The sequence below is a fragment of the Alosa pseudoharengus genome, unplaced genomic scaffold, assembly GCF_046254945.1.
Source record: "Alosa pseudoharengus isolate Yale_2024_CS ecotype anadromous, Long Island Sound unplaced genomic scaffold, YU_APseudo_1.1 YU_APseudo_1.1_scf_17, whole genome shotgun sequence".
Lineage (NCBI taxonomy): Eukaryota > Metazoa > Chordata > Actinopteri > Clupeiformes > Clupeidae > Alosa > Alosa pseudoharengus.
Window position 1 is genome coordinate 18038976 of NW_027468640.1, and position 13354 is coordinate 18052329.

The following is a 13354-nucleotide window of genomic DNA, read 5'->3' on the forward strand; positions in this document are numbered from 1 at the left end:
TGCGTGCGTTTGTACATGGACATGTGGGTTTTGCATGTGTATCCAGTACATGCGTGTACTTCCAAGTGTTCATGGTGAAGGTCTGAAATACTCTCTGTGCATGAGAGGAGGAGAGAATAGCACAAGAACAGTGGGGAAGGCAGGAAAAGGAAGGAAAAGACGCAAGCAGTAGCCAATGAAAAAGTCCCATCATCCCTCTGTTGCCCACCCTGTCCCTTACAAACACCATTAAAGGTGCAGTCCTTGATCGATCCTGTTGTTGTTCATATCTGAACTCAGTAGCCAGTAAAATGCATCTCTCCCTTCCCTTCAGTGCACCCCAACCTGAAGCAACATGTTGATTGGCTAGAATAGTGTATTAGATAGATAGATATATAGAGAGATAGATAAATAAACAGATAGAATCTTTAATATCTCAGGGGGATAATCGTTTCCACACATCCTCATTTCATGTTCCATAGCACCGCACCACATATTACATGTAACACATATATCCCATCCACCTATGCAGTATACAGTATATCCCATCCACCTATGCAGTATACAGTATATCCCATGCACACAGCACATATAGCATATGAAATATAACAAGTCACACATCCATCCCCATTCAAAACAAACACATCACATTAAGACACTCAAATAGACACATCAACGTAAGACACAGGTCTTCGTACTGTGAGGTTCCAAACTATGTAGCCAGAAGTGTGTACGTACACCAGAGTGTTTTTGAGAACACACCCTACAGACAGCTGGAAAGAACTGATAGGTGTTCATCTGTCTGTCTGTCTGTCTATCTATCTATCTATCTATCTATCTATCTATCTATCTATCTATCTACCTAGCCTTCATCTATTCATCCATTTTTTTTTTCATCCATGATTCTTTCTTTGTTTCATTTGGCCAATTATTTAACTTGCAGGAGGTTTTCTAAGACAACCTTCCCATTGCCACAGATTACTGTCTTGAAAAACAAACCGTATCTTTAGCTGAGATTATCACGAAAAGGGTCTCCTGCAGCCAATCGTTGTTGAAATGTTTGGCAACATTACAGTTGGCCAGCCAATCGTGAATATTTTGGTGGATAGTACCACCACATTTGGTCCAATCAGGATTAACACTGATGATAACCTCAAGCTCTGGAAATAATCCTCTTCACCATGGATAGCTTGAGTTGAAAACGTGTTACCACCAAACTGAGAATATGTATATTCCATTTTAATATTTTAACTGGCATTGTGTTCTACATTTACATTTTTAGTCGATGTACGGTGATGATATTATGTACTGTAGGTGCAGAATTACACAACATAATTTTGTCTTTCAATGTCATGAGATGCATTCTTGTTGACGTGTTCTCTGCTGCTCTCTGTTGGTGATATGGTGTAAAAGCACTTTTGGTATTTAGGTCATCTTTCAGTACAATCCCACAGCGTTTGTTTATTTATGATAAGACAGCCAGACAATAGTGAAGCACAAGGCCAGATCTTTCAGCATGCTGAGCAACGTGTGAATGTGTGCATATTTGTGTGTGTGTGTGTGTGTGTGTGTGTGTGTGTGTGTGTGTGTGTGTGTGTGCGTGTGCGGGTGTGACACACACATAAAGAAAGAACACAATGTGAGGTGCCTTTGTTTTCCTGCTGCCACTAAACAATTGGCCTGTTATTTATTTATTTATTTATTTCACACACACACACACACACACACACACACAAACACACACACACACACACACACACACAGGGTGACAGGACATTAGAGAGGCCACATTTGAGATTTGAAACATCCCAGTATGTGGTGCTGATGTCTGTTGTGTCTATGTAAGACAGTTACCTCTTGTCACCCCTCTTTCTAGGCCTACTGTGTGTTTGGGTGCGGAAACATGCCTTTATCAACCATTTCCTCATACTGAACTTGTTTAAATATAGATTTATGTAAATAATACTTTTTAATAATGGCACACAAGCCTTGTGTGTTTGGAACCTTATCAACTGCTGAAATATACAATAGCATTCTGCTGGCCTCATCGGTGTTATTTGGTGTAACTTCATTTTAACCCTAGAGAGAGATAAAGAGTAATCATCCAGGTTTAGTTTATGTCTAATGGTGTAGAACAGGGGTTAGAGTAGAAAAACCGCACTCTCAAGTATTTTCTCATTACTTTTTTATTAATGCCATGTCCACAGACGCGTTTCGGCCTAAGCCATCGTCAGTGTGTAGAACAGGGGTTGTCAACTGATTGTGACCCTGGGATCACCACCTGACTAAGGAAGCAACCTAAGGACCACCAATGAACAGAAAATCGAGAAAACATAAATGTACGGTTCAGAATCACCAGCAATGCCATAATGGGCCACCAGGGCCGCCAAAGACCCCTGGTTTGGAATCATTTAGATACAGTACCTGTCACTATTCCACTTCAGGTTTTGAACAAAGCTTTGGTGTTTTCAGATGTGTCATTCCTGTAAGGATGTAATGGAAGATTACATGAAAAATAGCAACATCCTCAGTCAATTTTGTTGTGTAGTGGTGTTGCATGGTTGTGTGTTTACTAGCTAAATTCAACCTTGATTGATTTTGATGACACTTTTGATGACATTGATTTTTTTTTAAACAAAATCGTACTTCTGTCCCTCTCTCCCTCTCTTTTTTTCTGTCTCTTCACCTTCTTTTGCTCTCTTTGTCTCTATCCCTCTTTATTCCTGTCTTCACTCACACAGACCATGTCGGAGTACAGTTCCCTGCTGAGCGATCTCTCTGAGAACATCACCAACGAGGACCTGGAGCAGTTGAAGTCCGCGTGCAAAGAGGACATCCCAGAGGAGCAGAGCAACACCATCACCTCCTCCAAAGAATGGTTTAGCTACCTGGAGAAGAATGACAAACTGGCACAGGGTACGATGACAGAGGGGGAGAGAGAGAGAGAGAGAGAGCGAGACAGATGTCCCCACACACACACACACACACACACATGTGTGTTAGATTATGAAGTTAAAATGAAAATTGAGTTGTGCATGTCTTTTCAGATAAGCAGATACATTTAAAAAAAATATATGCTATTCATTATTAAAGTGGTATTTTTTTTCAACTCTGATTAATGATCACAGAGGTAAGACTTTGAAATTTAGTTATTTTGGGCCATATCTCTAGCCTGACGAGCCAGACCCACATCAAGATGTCCGTGGGGCGGGATAACGGTTGTCTTTCAAATTCCCTCTGCACGCAATAGGATAGCGCTACAACTCATGAGTCCCGTTTTCCCACCAGCAGAGCTAGTTGGCTAGCTGTTCAAACTTTTGCCAACTTAAACAAAGCTTAACTCATGTCACGCTGTTCCCCAGCAGCAGTATCCATCTTCTTTAATTGTTTTCAAGTAGCAGGGAATTCATGCTGAGACGCAACTCTGCCATCATTAGGCCTATGTTAAGCCCGCCTACCGACTCTATACACGATGTGATTGGCCAGCTCGCAAGCCAACGGAGAGTTGCTAGACTAGGGTGCCGCTAGGGTGCGTCAAGATTTCTAAGCTACCATATCTCCCTAATAAGCAAAAAATAAAGAGAACCTAACAGATTTATTAAAACTTTTCAATCACGGTTTCAGTCATGTAATTGCAATACCAAATAAAAACAAATCTACCCCAATAAACAAGCATATCAAAGTTTCTCAGGGCAGTGGTAACATAGTGTCTAACTCATTGAATGCCAAGCTGTTTTCTGGAGCTTTGTCCTAGAGTGCCAGCAATCTAGACCATTGTTGATGCCACAGCATATTCTGTGTTATAGCTATGAACACATACAATGGCTCGTTTAAAAGGTGAAAGCTCTCGGTGGGTGCAAACCGTGTATTTCTACACGCCTCTGTTCCTGAGAAATCCCAAGCTAAACAGTGGCTAGTTTTCATCAAAATCGCTGTTTTTTTCTAGAAATGGAGATATAACGTCTTTCATGAAATATGAAGTGTTGCCTGTTACTTACTTGTGTAAACTTTCCGGGAAGTGATCAGCGAGACCTGGCGAGACTGCCACCTAGTGATAGACCCACGAAAATGGCCTGGTTTTGACCTGACGTGCATGCGTCACTGATTCGACCGAAAGCGGCAACCGAGTTATGATAAAATGTCCAGATAAAATGTCCAGATTGTGCGTTTTCATGAGTTTTCGATCATCATATATTTCATTTCCATTAATCACAGAGTTCCCAAAATCACATATAAGGTGTGTTAGAGTGTCTAGTTTCGTAATTTAAAAAAAAAAGCTAAAAGCGTAAAATTACGTTTTTGGCACTCAATGCATGGGAAGGAAAAACGTAATATTACGTTTTTGGCACTCAGTGAGCTAAGGAGCTGTGCTTAACCCCAAGTCTGAGGAGAATGGCCATTGTAGTATAATTGACACATGTAAGTCTCTTTGGATAAAAGCGTCTGCTAAATGAATAAGTGCAAATGTGATGTTTTTCTGGCTTGTGCCCACACAGATAACCTGTCCTACATAGAGCACATCTTTGAGATCTCCCGGCGACCAGACCTTTTGACCCGTGTCATCGAGTACCGCACGACTGTCCTCAAGATCTCTGAGGATGACGAGATCGACACCAAACTCACACGCATCCCTTCTGCCAAGAAATACAAGGGTATGGCTCCATCCTGACCATAGCTTCTCTCTTTCTAATTCTCCTCCTATCTGTCTCTCTTTTTAATTCCATCTCCCCTCACTATCTGTCTCTCTCCCTTACTTTCTCTGGGTCTCTCTCTTTCTTTGTTTCCCTTCTGTCCAATTGTAATTGTATAGTAATTGTATCAATTGTGTGCTGAGTGTGTTTCACTAATTCACGGATTGGGATAAATGCAGAGACCAAATTTCCCTCACAGGATCAAAAGAGTATATATACTTATACTTATACTTACTTACTTATACTTATACTTGTCAACATTTGTATTATTATTTACATTTTATTTGATAGGGACAATGCAATTTAAAGTAGTTTTCAATGCAGAGTCTGACACTGGTGTGTTTCACAGAGAGTGTTCAACTATTGCTGATTTCCAACTCCCTAGTTGCCCCTAGTCGAGCATGTTATTATAGGTGTGCTGATTGCAAATCTGTCCTGTAAAAGGTTATTTCATCATTCCTGCTCTCAGTCAGAGCTTAGTCCTTCAAAGGTCCCTGTAAGTTTATAATGATGCTTTTAATGATATTTAATGGATTTTTTCTCTCTTTTGTTGCCTTTATGTACAGTATGTAAACTTAAGCACAGCTGAGCTGAACTGCCACTGTGTTTAATATGTGCAATTTAAATAAACATGGCTTGCCTCTGACTAAACATAGAATGATTCCTTCCTTCCTTTTGTCTAACTGTCTTTTTCACACTTTTCCACCATCCTAGATATCATCCGCCAGCCGTCTGAGGATGAGATCATCAAGCTGGCCCCTCCCCCAAAGAAAGCATGAGGTCAAAGGCCATGACCTTTGAACTTCACCCTTGGCACGCCACTTCACCCAATCATCTATAGCCCCCACCCCCCACACCTTTCATCTGATTCATCTGACCATGCCATGTCCATCTTACAGACCCCCCCCTCCCCCCACAACAGCCACAACAAACACAAGCAGCAGTCAACCAATCAGTTTGCCACAACACAACAAACAAGCAGCAGTCAACCAATCAGTTTGCCACAACACAACAAACAAGCAGCAGTCAACCAATCAGTTTGCCACAACAGCCACAACAAACAAGCAGCAGTCAACCAATCAGTTTGCCACAACAGCCACAACAAACAAGCAGCAGTCAACCAATCAGTTTGCCACAACGCTTTATTACATTACTCATCTTTTCCCTTGATGTGGAAGAAAGAAATGAAGTGCACGCACATAGGAGAAAGAGAGAGATGAAGGGAGGGAGAGACAGAAAGAAAGAGAGGAACCACAGCCCAAAGCCAAGGTTGTGTGGATGCAACTTGACATTCATCGATAAGAAAGGTATTTGTGAATGAGTGTGCATGTATAGCCATGTGTGTGTGTGTGTGTGTGTGTGTGTGTGTGTGTGTGTGTGTGTGTGTGTGTGTGCGTGTGTGTGTGTGTGTGTGTGTGTGTGTGCGTGCGTGCCTGTGTGTGTGTGGCCACAGCAGTTTTGATGAGAACAGCACAGACATCCACAGCTTCCATGTCACAGGACACGTGGACACACCTCTTCTGAAAAACGTTTAGGAGATGTCAGATCGACAACACAGCAAAGCATGCTGGGAGGTCAAGCTGCTACGTTGCAGGCTACTTCAATGGTTTAGTTAAACACAGAGCATCGGCGATCCTCTGCTGGTACCTCATTCCCCTGTGTCTCCAACACATTACCCAGTATCAGATGCTGGAATTTATAAAAGCCAACAACCGAATGTCAGAAGATAAAACTAGAAATGCGAAGAAGAAAACTAAACCGAGGGTTCTACATGACAGCAGAAAAGCCTATATTTGCCTTTTGCTTTGAATTTGCTTAAGGCACTGAACAGCTTTTCTTTTGCATCTATTGTGTTGTTTCTCTATCCTTTTACTATTATTTGTATTGTTGTTATTTTTCGTAATTATTGTTTCAATTGTATTATTTTCTTTTTTTCATACACTATGATATCCAGATAATTGTAATTTTATGATGTTATTGGTAATAATGAATATTCACTTGTGACATCCCCCTTTTGTTTGAAAATTAAGAGGACCAGTGGCCATAATGGAAAGTAAAGGGAAGCATTCATGATCCCACCCTAAACAAATCCCTCTACTCCCATAAACTACATCTCCCATAATGCTCCTCACACATTGCAGATGCCTCTGCTCTCTGATCTCAGCGAGAAAAAAAAGTAGTTTTCTCAGAAAAAACAAAAACAAACAAACAATGAAAAGTGACCAAATGTCGGCAAATATCATTCAATTCTCAGTGGCTTAGTCCATTCCTTTGTTTCGCTGAAGGACCACTTTGTTTTTATTTTTTATTTTTTGAAATTCTATGGTGCCCCCACAGACTTGGCACAAGATCATGTATGAAAATAATAATTCCTAGAAAAATATTAGGAGGCTTCAGGTGAATGCAAATGATATAACATAATCATTTAAAAGTTTGGAAGCATTAAAAGTAACTTATTCTTTATAATACATACTGTAGATGAATGTTCACATGACAGATGCATTATACAAAATAACATTATATTACTGTAAAAAAACAAGTGAAGTAATTGCAAATATATCCTGCAGAGATATACAGTATCTTGGATAGTGTAAGGTATGCCCAATGACTGCATGATAAATAGATGAACTAGAGAAGGCCTGCAAGTGTACCCAGTACAACAGGCCACCATACATTCATGCATAAAAGCCACAGTAAGACTGTTGATAGAAGACAAAATTCACACTGTGTTTTATATCCCAGCCTAAAGAGACTGTTGCTTTTGCCATGCTAATCTGTGTGTATGTGTGTGTGTGTGTGTGTGTGGGAGAGAGAGAGAGAGCCTTGGAGTTTGTAAAGAGGAAACATTTTCTTGCCCTCCTCTGCGATAGTGCCATACTGATGAGAGCAGACTGTTAGGGAAAAACCACTAGAAGACACAATTAAATTCCTTACTCTGGCACCTTAGTAGAAAAAACTAAACAATCTCAGTCTTTAACAGTCAAAATAATATTCTGAGGCCCTCCAATATCTCCCCATCTATGGTGTAACTTTCTCTTTCTCTCTCTCGTCCTTTCTTAATTTTTCCCTTTGTTGTACCTTGACCCTAACTCATGGTCCAGTGCCAATGACCAAGACGCTCTTTAGGTCAGACGTCCTGTGATTTGTTTGTTAGTTTAGCGCTTGCTGTGTTAGCATCACGTGGGCCTGCATCCTATGCATTTTGGTTGGTTAGCCTTAGTCATGCTTTCATAGATTCAGATTGAGTACTCTTTTATAATCATCAGTTAGAATATGTTAAGTGACAATTTTAAAAAGAAAAAAATCAGTGCTCTAAAAAAAAAGAAAAAAAAAAAACCTTAAAAGAGCAGAGGGGAAATTGGACTTGATTTGGCCCTGTTTAAGTGAAGCAGTTCCCACTGTAACCTTTTCCTCAACACTTGGGTAAAGGCCAAAGCTGCCAAGTGAGCTGAAGACAGAAACACAAAGAACTGCTCATAACAAAAAAAGCTGCCTCTGGTTTTTAACAGCTCTCAGGTTTTTTTTGACAGATGGCAGTGTTGAAGCTAGTGTTGATGTGTGCTTAGTGAAGAGGAGAATGAGGGGATCTTTGGGTTCAACTGCTATGACCTATGGGGTCAGTACCAGTGGTTTCAATTGTATGAGGCTTTTTTATGTCAGGCAACATATGTGTTGTGTATTACAAGGTTCATGGTGTTTTTAGCGTTTTATTCCTCAGGGGATTGGCCCTAAAGTGGAAAGTTAGCTTACCATTTAAAGTTTTATGTGGTGAATCCTTTTCTGGATGTTCAGAGGGTTTTAGTCAGTTGGTTATTCCATTCGTCCCCCAAGTGTATTCAAATATTGCCTGTGAAGTAAGTTTGAGACTAAGTGTCTCTAAGTGTCTGCTATATGCCAGTCTGTTAATACTCTGTTTGGAGGTGACTGTCATTTTCGTCATAAGTGATCATTAAAAGAGATACAGTAAGACAAACCTTAGTCACAAACTCAATATATTTATACACATTATTATAGATCACAAGCAAGAACAGCAATTTTATTCAACGATAATTAATTTTATTTATTTATTGGAAAAAATACCATTAAGGTGAAGATTGTTATGTGTTTCTGCCTGCTTTGTCAAGAATAACAGACCTTAACAAAATGTGCAGTCTACTATGCTATTCTCAAATCCAGTCAATTTCGTTCCTGGGTTGGACCTAGCTATCTGCAGCGAGGCTCGACTAGCATGTTTCTCTGTTGTTCACACTGCCCCCTGCTGGTGAATTGTCTTGCTGCAGTATTTGTGTATTGTGTGTAACTTTTTGGATAGGTGCCCAGAAGTCTCCAAACTAACAGGTTTCTTTCTGATAGGGCTGTCAGCAAGTTAGCACTGTGCTTTTTGTGATTTTTTATGAAGTTGCTTACAAAAGCCAGACTCAAAAAGGGCTCAGTCCACGTCAAGCTTTTGATCCATGCCATCAGTCAGTTCTCACTTTGTTCGTTGAGTGGAAACCTTTTTAACAGGTGATTTAGACCTTTTGGCCATGTTAAATGAGAATATCACTGCGATGGTGGATTTCATCAAGAGCCCAAATTACAACTCACCTTGGTACAGTCCAGATTAAATTTGGCATGGAAAGCCTGACCAGTGTCATACCTATGTCAGATTTGGGTCTCTTGCTTCCCTGGCTGAAGTACAATTTACCATTGGGTCTTCATGGAAGGTTTTTTTGTTGATGTGGCCCCCAATCTGTTCCAGCTAGTCCTTCCACCATCTCACGTGATTTTGCATCAGCATCTCTAACTCACACCAGGGCTCACCATTTGTGGTTGCCTGTTTGCCCTTGGCTACCAAATTGTTACAAGTGGCAACCAGATTTGGTTAGCTTTGGCAACCAAAACCTCATGCCTGGTTGCCAAGCTGGTAACCACTTTTAACCACTTTTTAAAGTTAACGTTGAGCCCTGACTCACACATGTCCCACCCAGAGTCTATGCAGTGAGGAGACAGGGAATCTACACTGTGTACAAAGGCCTGTAGAACAATCCATCAGGCAACATGCAAAAGTCAAAACAAAATGCCACAAAATGTTGAATTGTACGTCTGGCAAATAAAATAAAAATACATTATAAAAATATACAAAAATAAACAATTTTGTGAAACGTCTAGTACACATTAACATGCGTCATCACAAATGATCAAATCTGGATGTCAGTGTATCAAGTACATATCGACATAGATAATGCTGCAAAAAATCATACAAAAAACTAGATATCTCTTCTTTAGGTGAGACTAAAGAGGCTTAACTTGAAACATTTTTTTCCATTAAACACTGAACCAAAACTCATACTATACAATAGTCATATGAAGTCATAATTCATCCATACACAGAAGATAAAATACCCAAATAGCAGCTAGACTCTGGAATCTGGCGCTTTCGAGCCACTTCCAGGCCAGATCCGGGGCAGATTCATACCACTTCTGACCTAGATCTATTCACAGATCAGCTTGTTATTTTTTGGGGGGTTTTAACTTATGTGTCTCCTTTAAATTGAGTTGTAAATATATATTGTGAATTTATATCAATGTGTTTTATTATTATTGATTAATTTATTTAATGCACATGTATTTTCATTGTTTTTATTCTATGTATTCAAATGTGTCTACTAACTGGATACAACTAGTGGGACAAATTTTTTTATTTACTAATGTGAAAAAAAAAGTTCTGCTATTATTTCAACAGATATGTTTTTGTTCTGTCAGTGGAGGTTCTTGTTTTGGGGTACCAGTTTCATTGATGACTTGGGGGGAAATGTATATGTCTTTATGAGTTAAGATCCATTATTATCGTATTTCTCTTTTTTCGTTCAGACCTAGTTTCATTTGAAGTAATTCGTAGTATACAGTAACCCTTGTGTTGCTTGAGAAATCCTCTCTCCCGGCTTGCTGGTTTTGTGTTATGTTCTTTGCATATGATTCTAGTGACTGTTTTTTTGATAGAATGCTTTTGTTAAGTCGTGACAATGTGATCTTATGAAGCCACTGGGTATAAAAGCAAGAAACCTTTAAAAAAAAAAAAAAAACTTACTTACTCTGCCATTTTACACCAGCTGTCATTTTATGTTTTACCATTTATCTGTGTTTTATTCAGCTCATTTACAAATGGCTAGTTACTGACCTTTTACAGTAGGGATACCAGGGGTACATACTAGCAGACTCATGCTCAATGTTATAAATGCCTGCATCTGACTTGACACATATTGCGGGAATATTCTGAGGTCTGCTGCAGCTTGGCTTGAATGAGCTTCTGAGATCATGCTAGTTAGGTGCATGTGGCTTGCTGCTGCCTTGTCCATGGACTTTAGAGTGTGGTGAAAATTGGGCTTCGGGGGGTCAACATGTGACCTTTTCACCTTTGACCCTAGGGTGATTGTGAGGATAATAGTGGGAGAACATGGAAACACTCAGTTTAAAGTGTTGACCTTAGACAAAATATAATCAAAAATATTAAATGAGAGAATGAGGTCATCAGTATAAGGTAAACATAATACAAACTGTTTCAAAAATTGAATCAGACAGACCAATTATTACCACTTTACTGTATTTTGCCCCACTTCCGAATGCATACCAAAACTAGCAGATGCTGCAGGTTTGGATGAGGTATACCCTTTGTGTGTGTGTGTGCGTGTCTGTGTCTGTGTGTGTGTGTGGAGTGTTGCTGTGACAGCACAGAGGGAAATACCAGGTGGGTCTTGAATGTGTCTAGACAGGTCTCTGAGAAGCTGTGAATTTGGGTGACCGATTGACATTTTAACACGTGTGAGTCGATTTGTGGGTGTTGTGGGTATGTAAGAATGACATGGCTGGGTGAATAAAGAGAAAGAAAGATGGAGAGAGAGAGCAAAAGAGAGAGAGAGAAAGAGAGAGAGTTTTACAACCATTGTGCACAAGCTTTGATCTTAGTGGTATAAATACATGGACTAGACGAGTGACAGCGCATTGCATTTTAATGGCGACTTATAGATAGAAAACTAAATGAAAAAAGAGTAAAAGAGTATTTATTCTGTAAGAAGTTTAATGTTTACATTATGCACTAAAAGGAAGCTGTCATTTCAAAGTGCCAACCCTACTTCTTTTTCGCCAATTTGCTGAGGAAGACAAGACTTGAAATCTAAATCGCCTAGATGCGCTATAGACTGACGAAAAGTGTGCATGCTATTACAGACTATGATGAACAATCAGTTTTTCCTTGAGCAAGGTAGGACAAGGACCGAGACAGCCGTAGCGTTCTATTGGTGTGTAGTTCATTTGCGGTAGGCCCCATGGTGGCATAGTGATTGTGCTATATCTTTTTCTGAGGTGCTGGGTGTTGTAGTTTTTCTTTTCTTTTCCTTTTTCCTTGGGATGCTGTGGTTTGTTTACCGTGAAGTGGAGTTGAACGTGCAGTACAGTGAGGAAATCCCTGTTTTTTTTTTTGTTGTTTTTTTTGCCACCACAGTTCTGAAAAGGAGTGCACTTGGTGTGCGTACAGGGTGGCAAAGGTGTCTGCGTGAATTCCGAATGTTAGAGTAGGCTATAGTAGGATTTGCTATCTAACAGTTTTGAGCAGTTCTAACACAAAACCACAACTAGGGACTATAGTGGGAGCAGATGCCTTTTCTATTCTTTCCCTGTTCATTCATGTTCGCTTCTTTTAATGATCCTTTGTGCTCTGTTTCGCCCGTGGAATCATTTCAGACTAGCATCATGCCTCAAAAGTGAACTCAGCAAACCTGACAGGACTATGCTGTTATTGATTTTTTTTGTTTGATGTTTTAATCCATTTTTATTTTACTTCTATGTTTACTGCTATGATTGAAGTGGATTATCATTATTGTTACTTTGTTCAAATGGAAGAAGGAAGTAGTTTTGCTTGGTGTGTGCAGTCAGTAGGTGTTCTGGACTGAACCTCAATGAAGTTGCCATCTTGGCCATATTGTCTTTCCTTTTGTTCTAAATCTTTACATCCCACTTCTCACTGGTCAACGTCCTTTTCATTCAACTGCTTGTTGTTCTCTGTTAGCCAATCAAAAAGCCTCCTCCCTCCCACTTCAGGAGACTGCATGGAAGCATAGAAAACACTGTTTCAATGTCTGTGATCTTCCTGAATCATACCGTACACTATTAACACTACCCAAAATGACATCCCGCTATGGGCTAAAGGCTGTTAGATTTTATTAGGCTTTTTTTCAATACAGAAGAAAATTTAAAGAATTTATTTTACAATGACAGCAACAGAAGAGAATCACGGTATTAAATATCTGTATATTAAATATACCTACAGATGTGGCTTATATCATGAATAAAAAAAGAGACTAAAATGAAATGATGCCATTTGTCATTGTGCTAAAATGAATATAAATATTATATATTAAAATATATTTGCTAACCTAATGAACTGAGTCATGTCTTTCTGTTTCTGTTATGTGTGTGTGTGTTTATGCATTCAAAACTTTGCATATTGTATTTTTTAAGATTAAAATTTCAGACAAAATGAATATGCGACGACACGTTAAGACTACTATGGGCTGTGGCATTTTGGGAAATGCAATGTGTGTTATTTGTAGCTCTGAACCGAGTAAAAAGTACAAGAGTCAACTTTTTAATGGACCGAATAGAGTAAAATACCACCAAAATTATTGGGCAATTACTGAAGACTTAAA

General features: G+C 39.5%; 1 protein-coding gene across 1 annotated transcript in view; it reads left to right on the top strand.

Moving 5' to 3' along the window:
- The window catches only part of pea15 (proliferation and apoptosis adaptor protein 15), a 45751-nt gene extending 32681 nt beyond the window's left edge, over window positions 1-13070 (top strand). Inside the window, exons 2-4 of the mRNA XM_076288753.1 lie at window positions 2721-2895; window positions 4476-4631; window positions 5385-13070. Of these exons, the coding sequence (XP_076144868.1) occupies window positions 2724-2895; window positions 4476-4631; window positions 5385-5449 (393 nt within the window). The 5' untranslated portion in view covers window positions 2721-2723 and the 3' untranslated portion in view covers window positions 5450-13070. The remainder of the gene's footprint in view (window positions 1-2720; window positions 2896-4475; window positions 4632-5384) is intronic.
- Window positions 13071-13354: the final 284 nt, after the last annotated feature.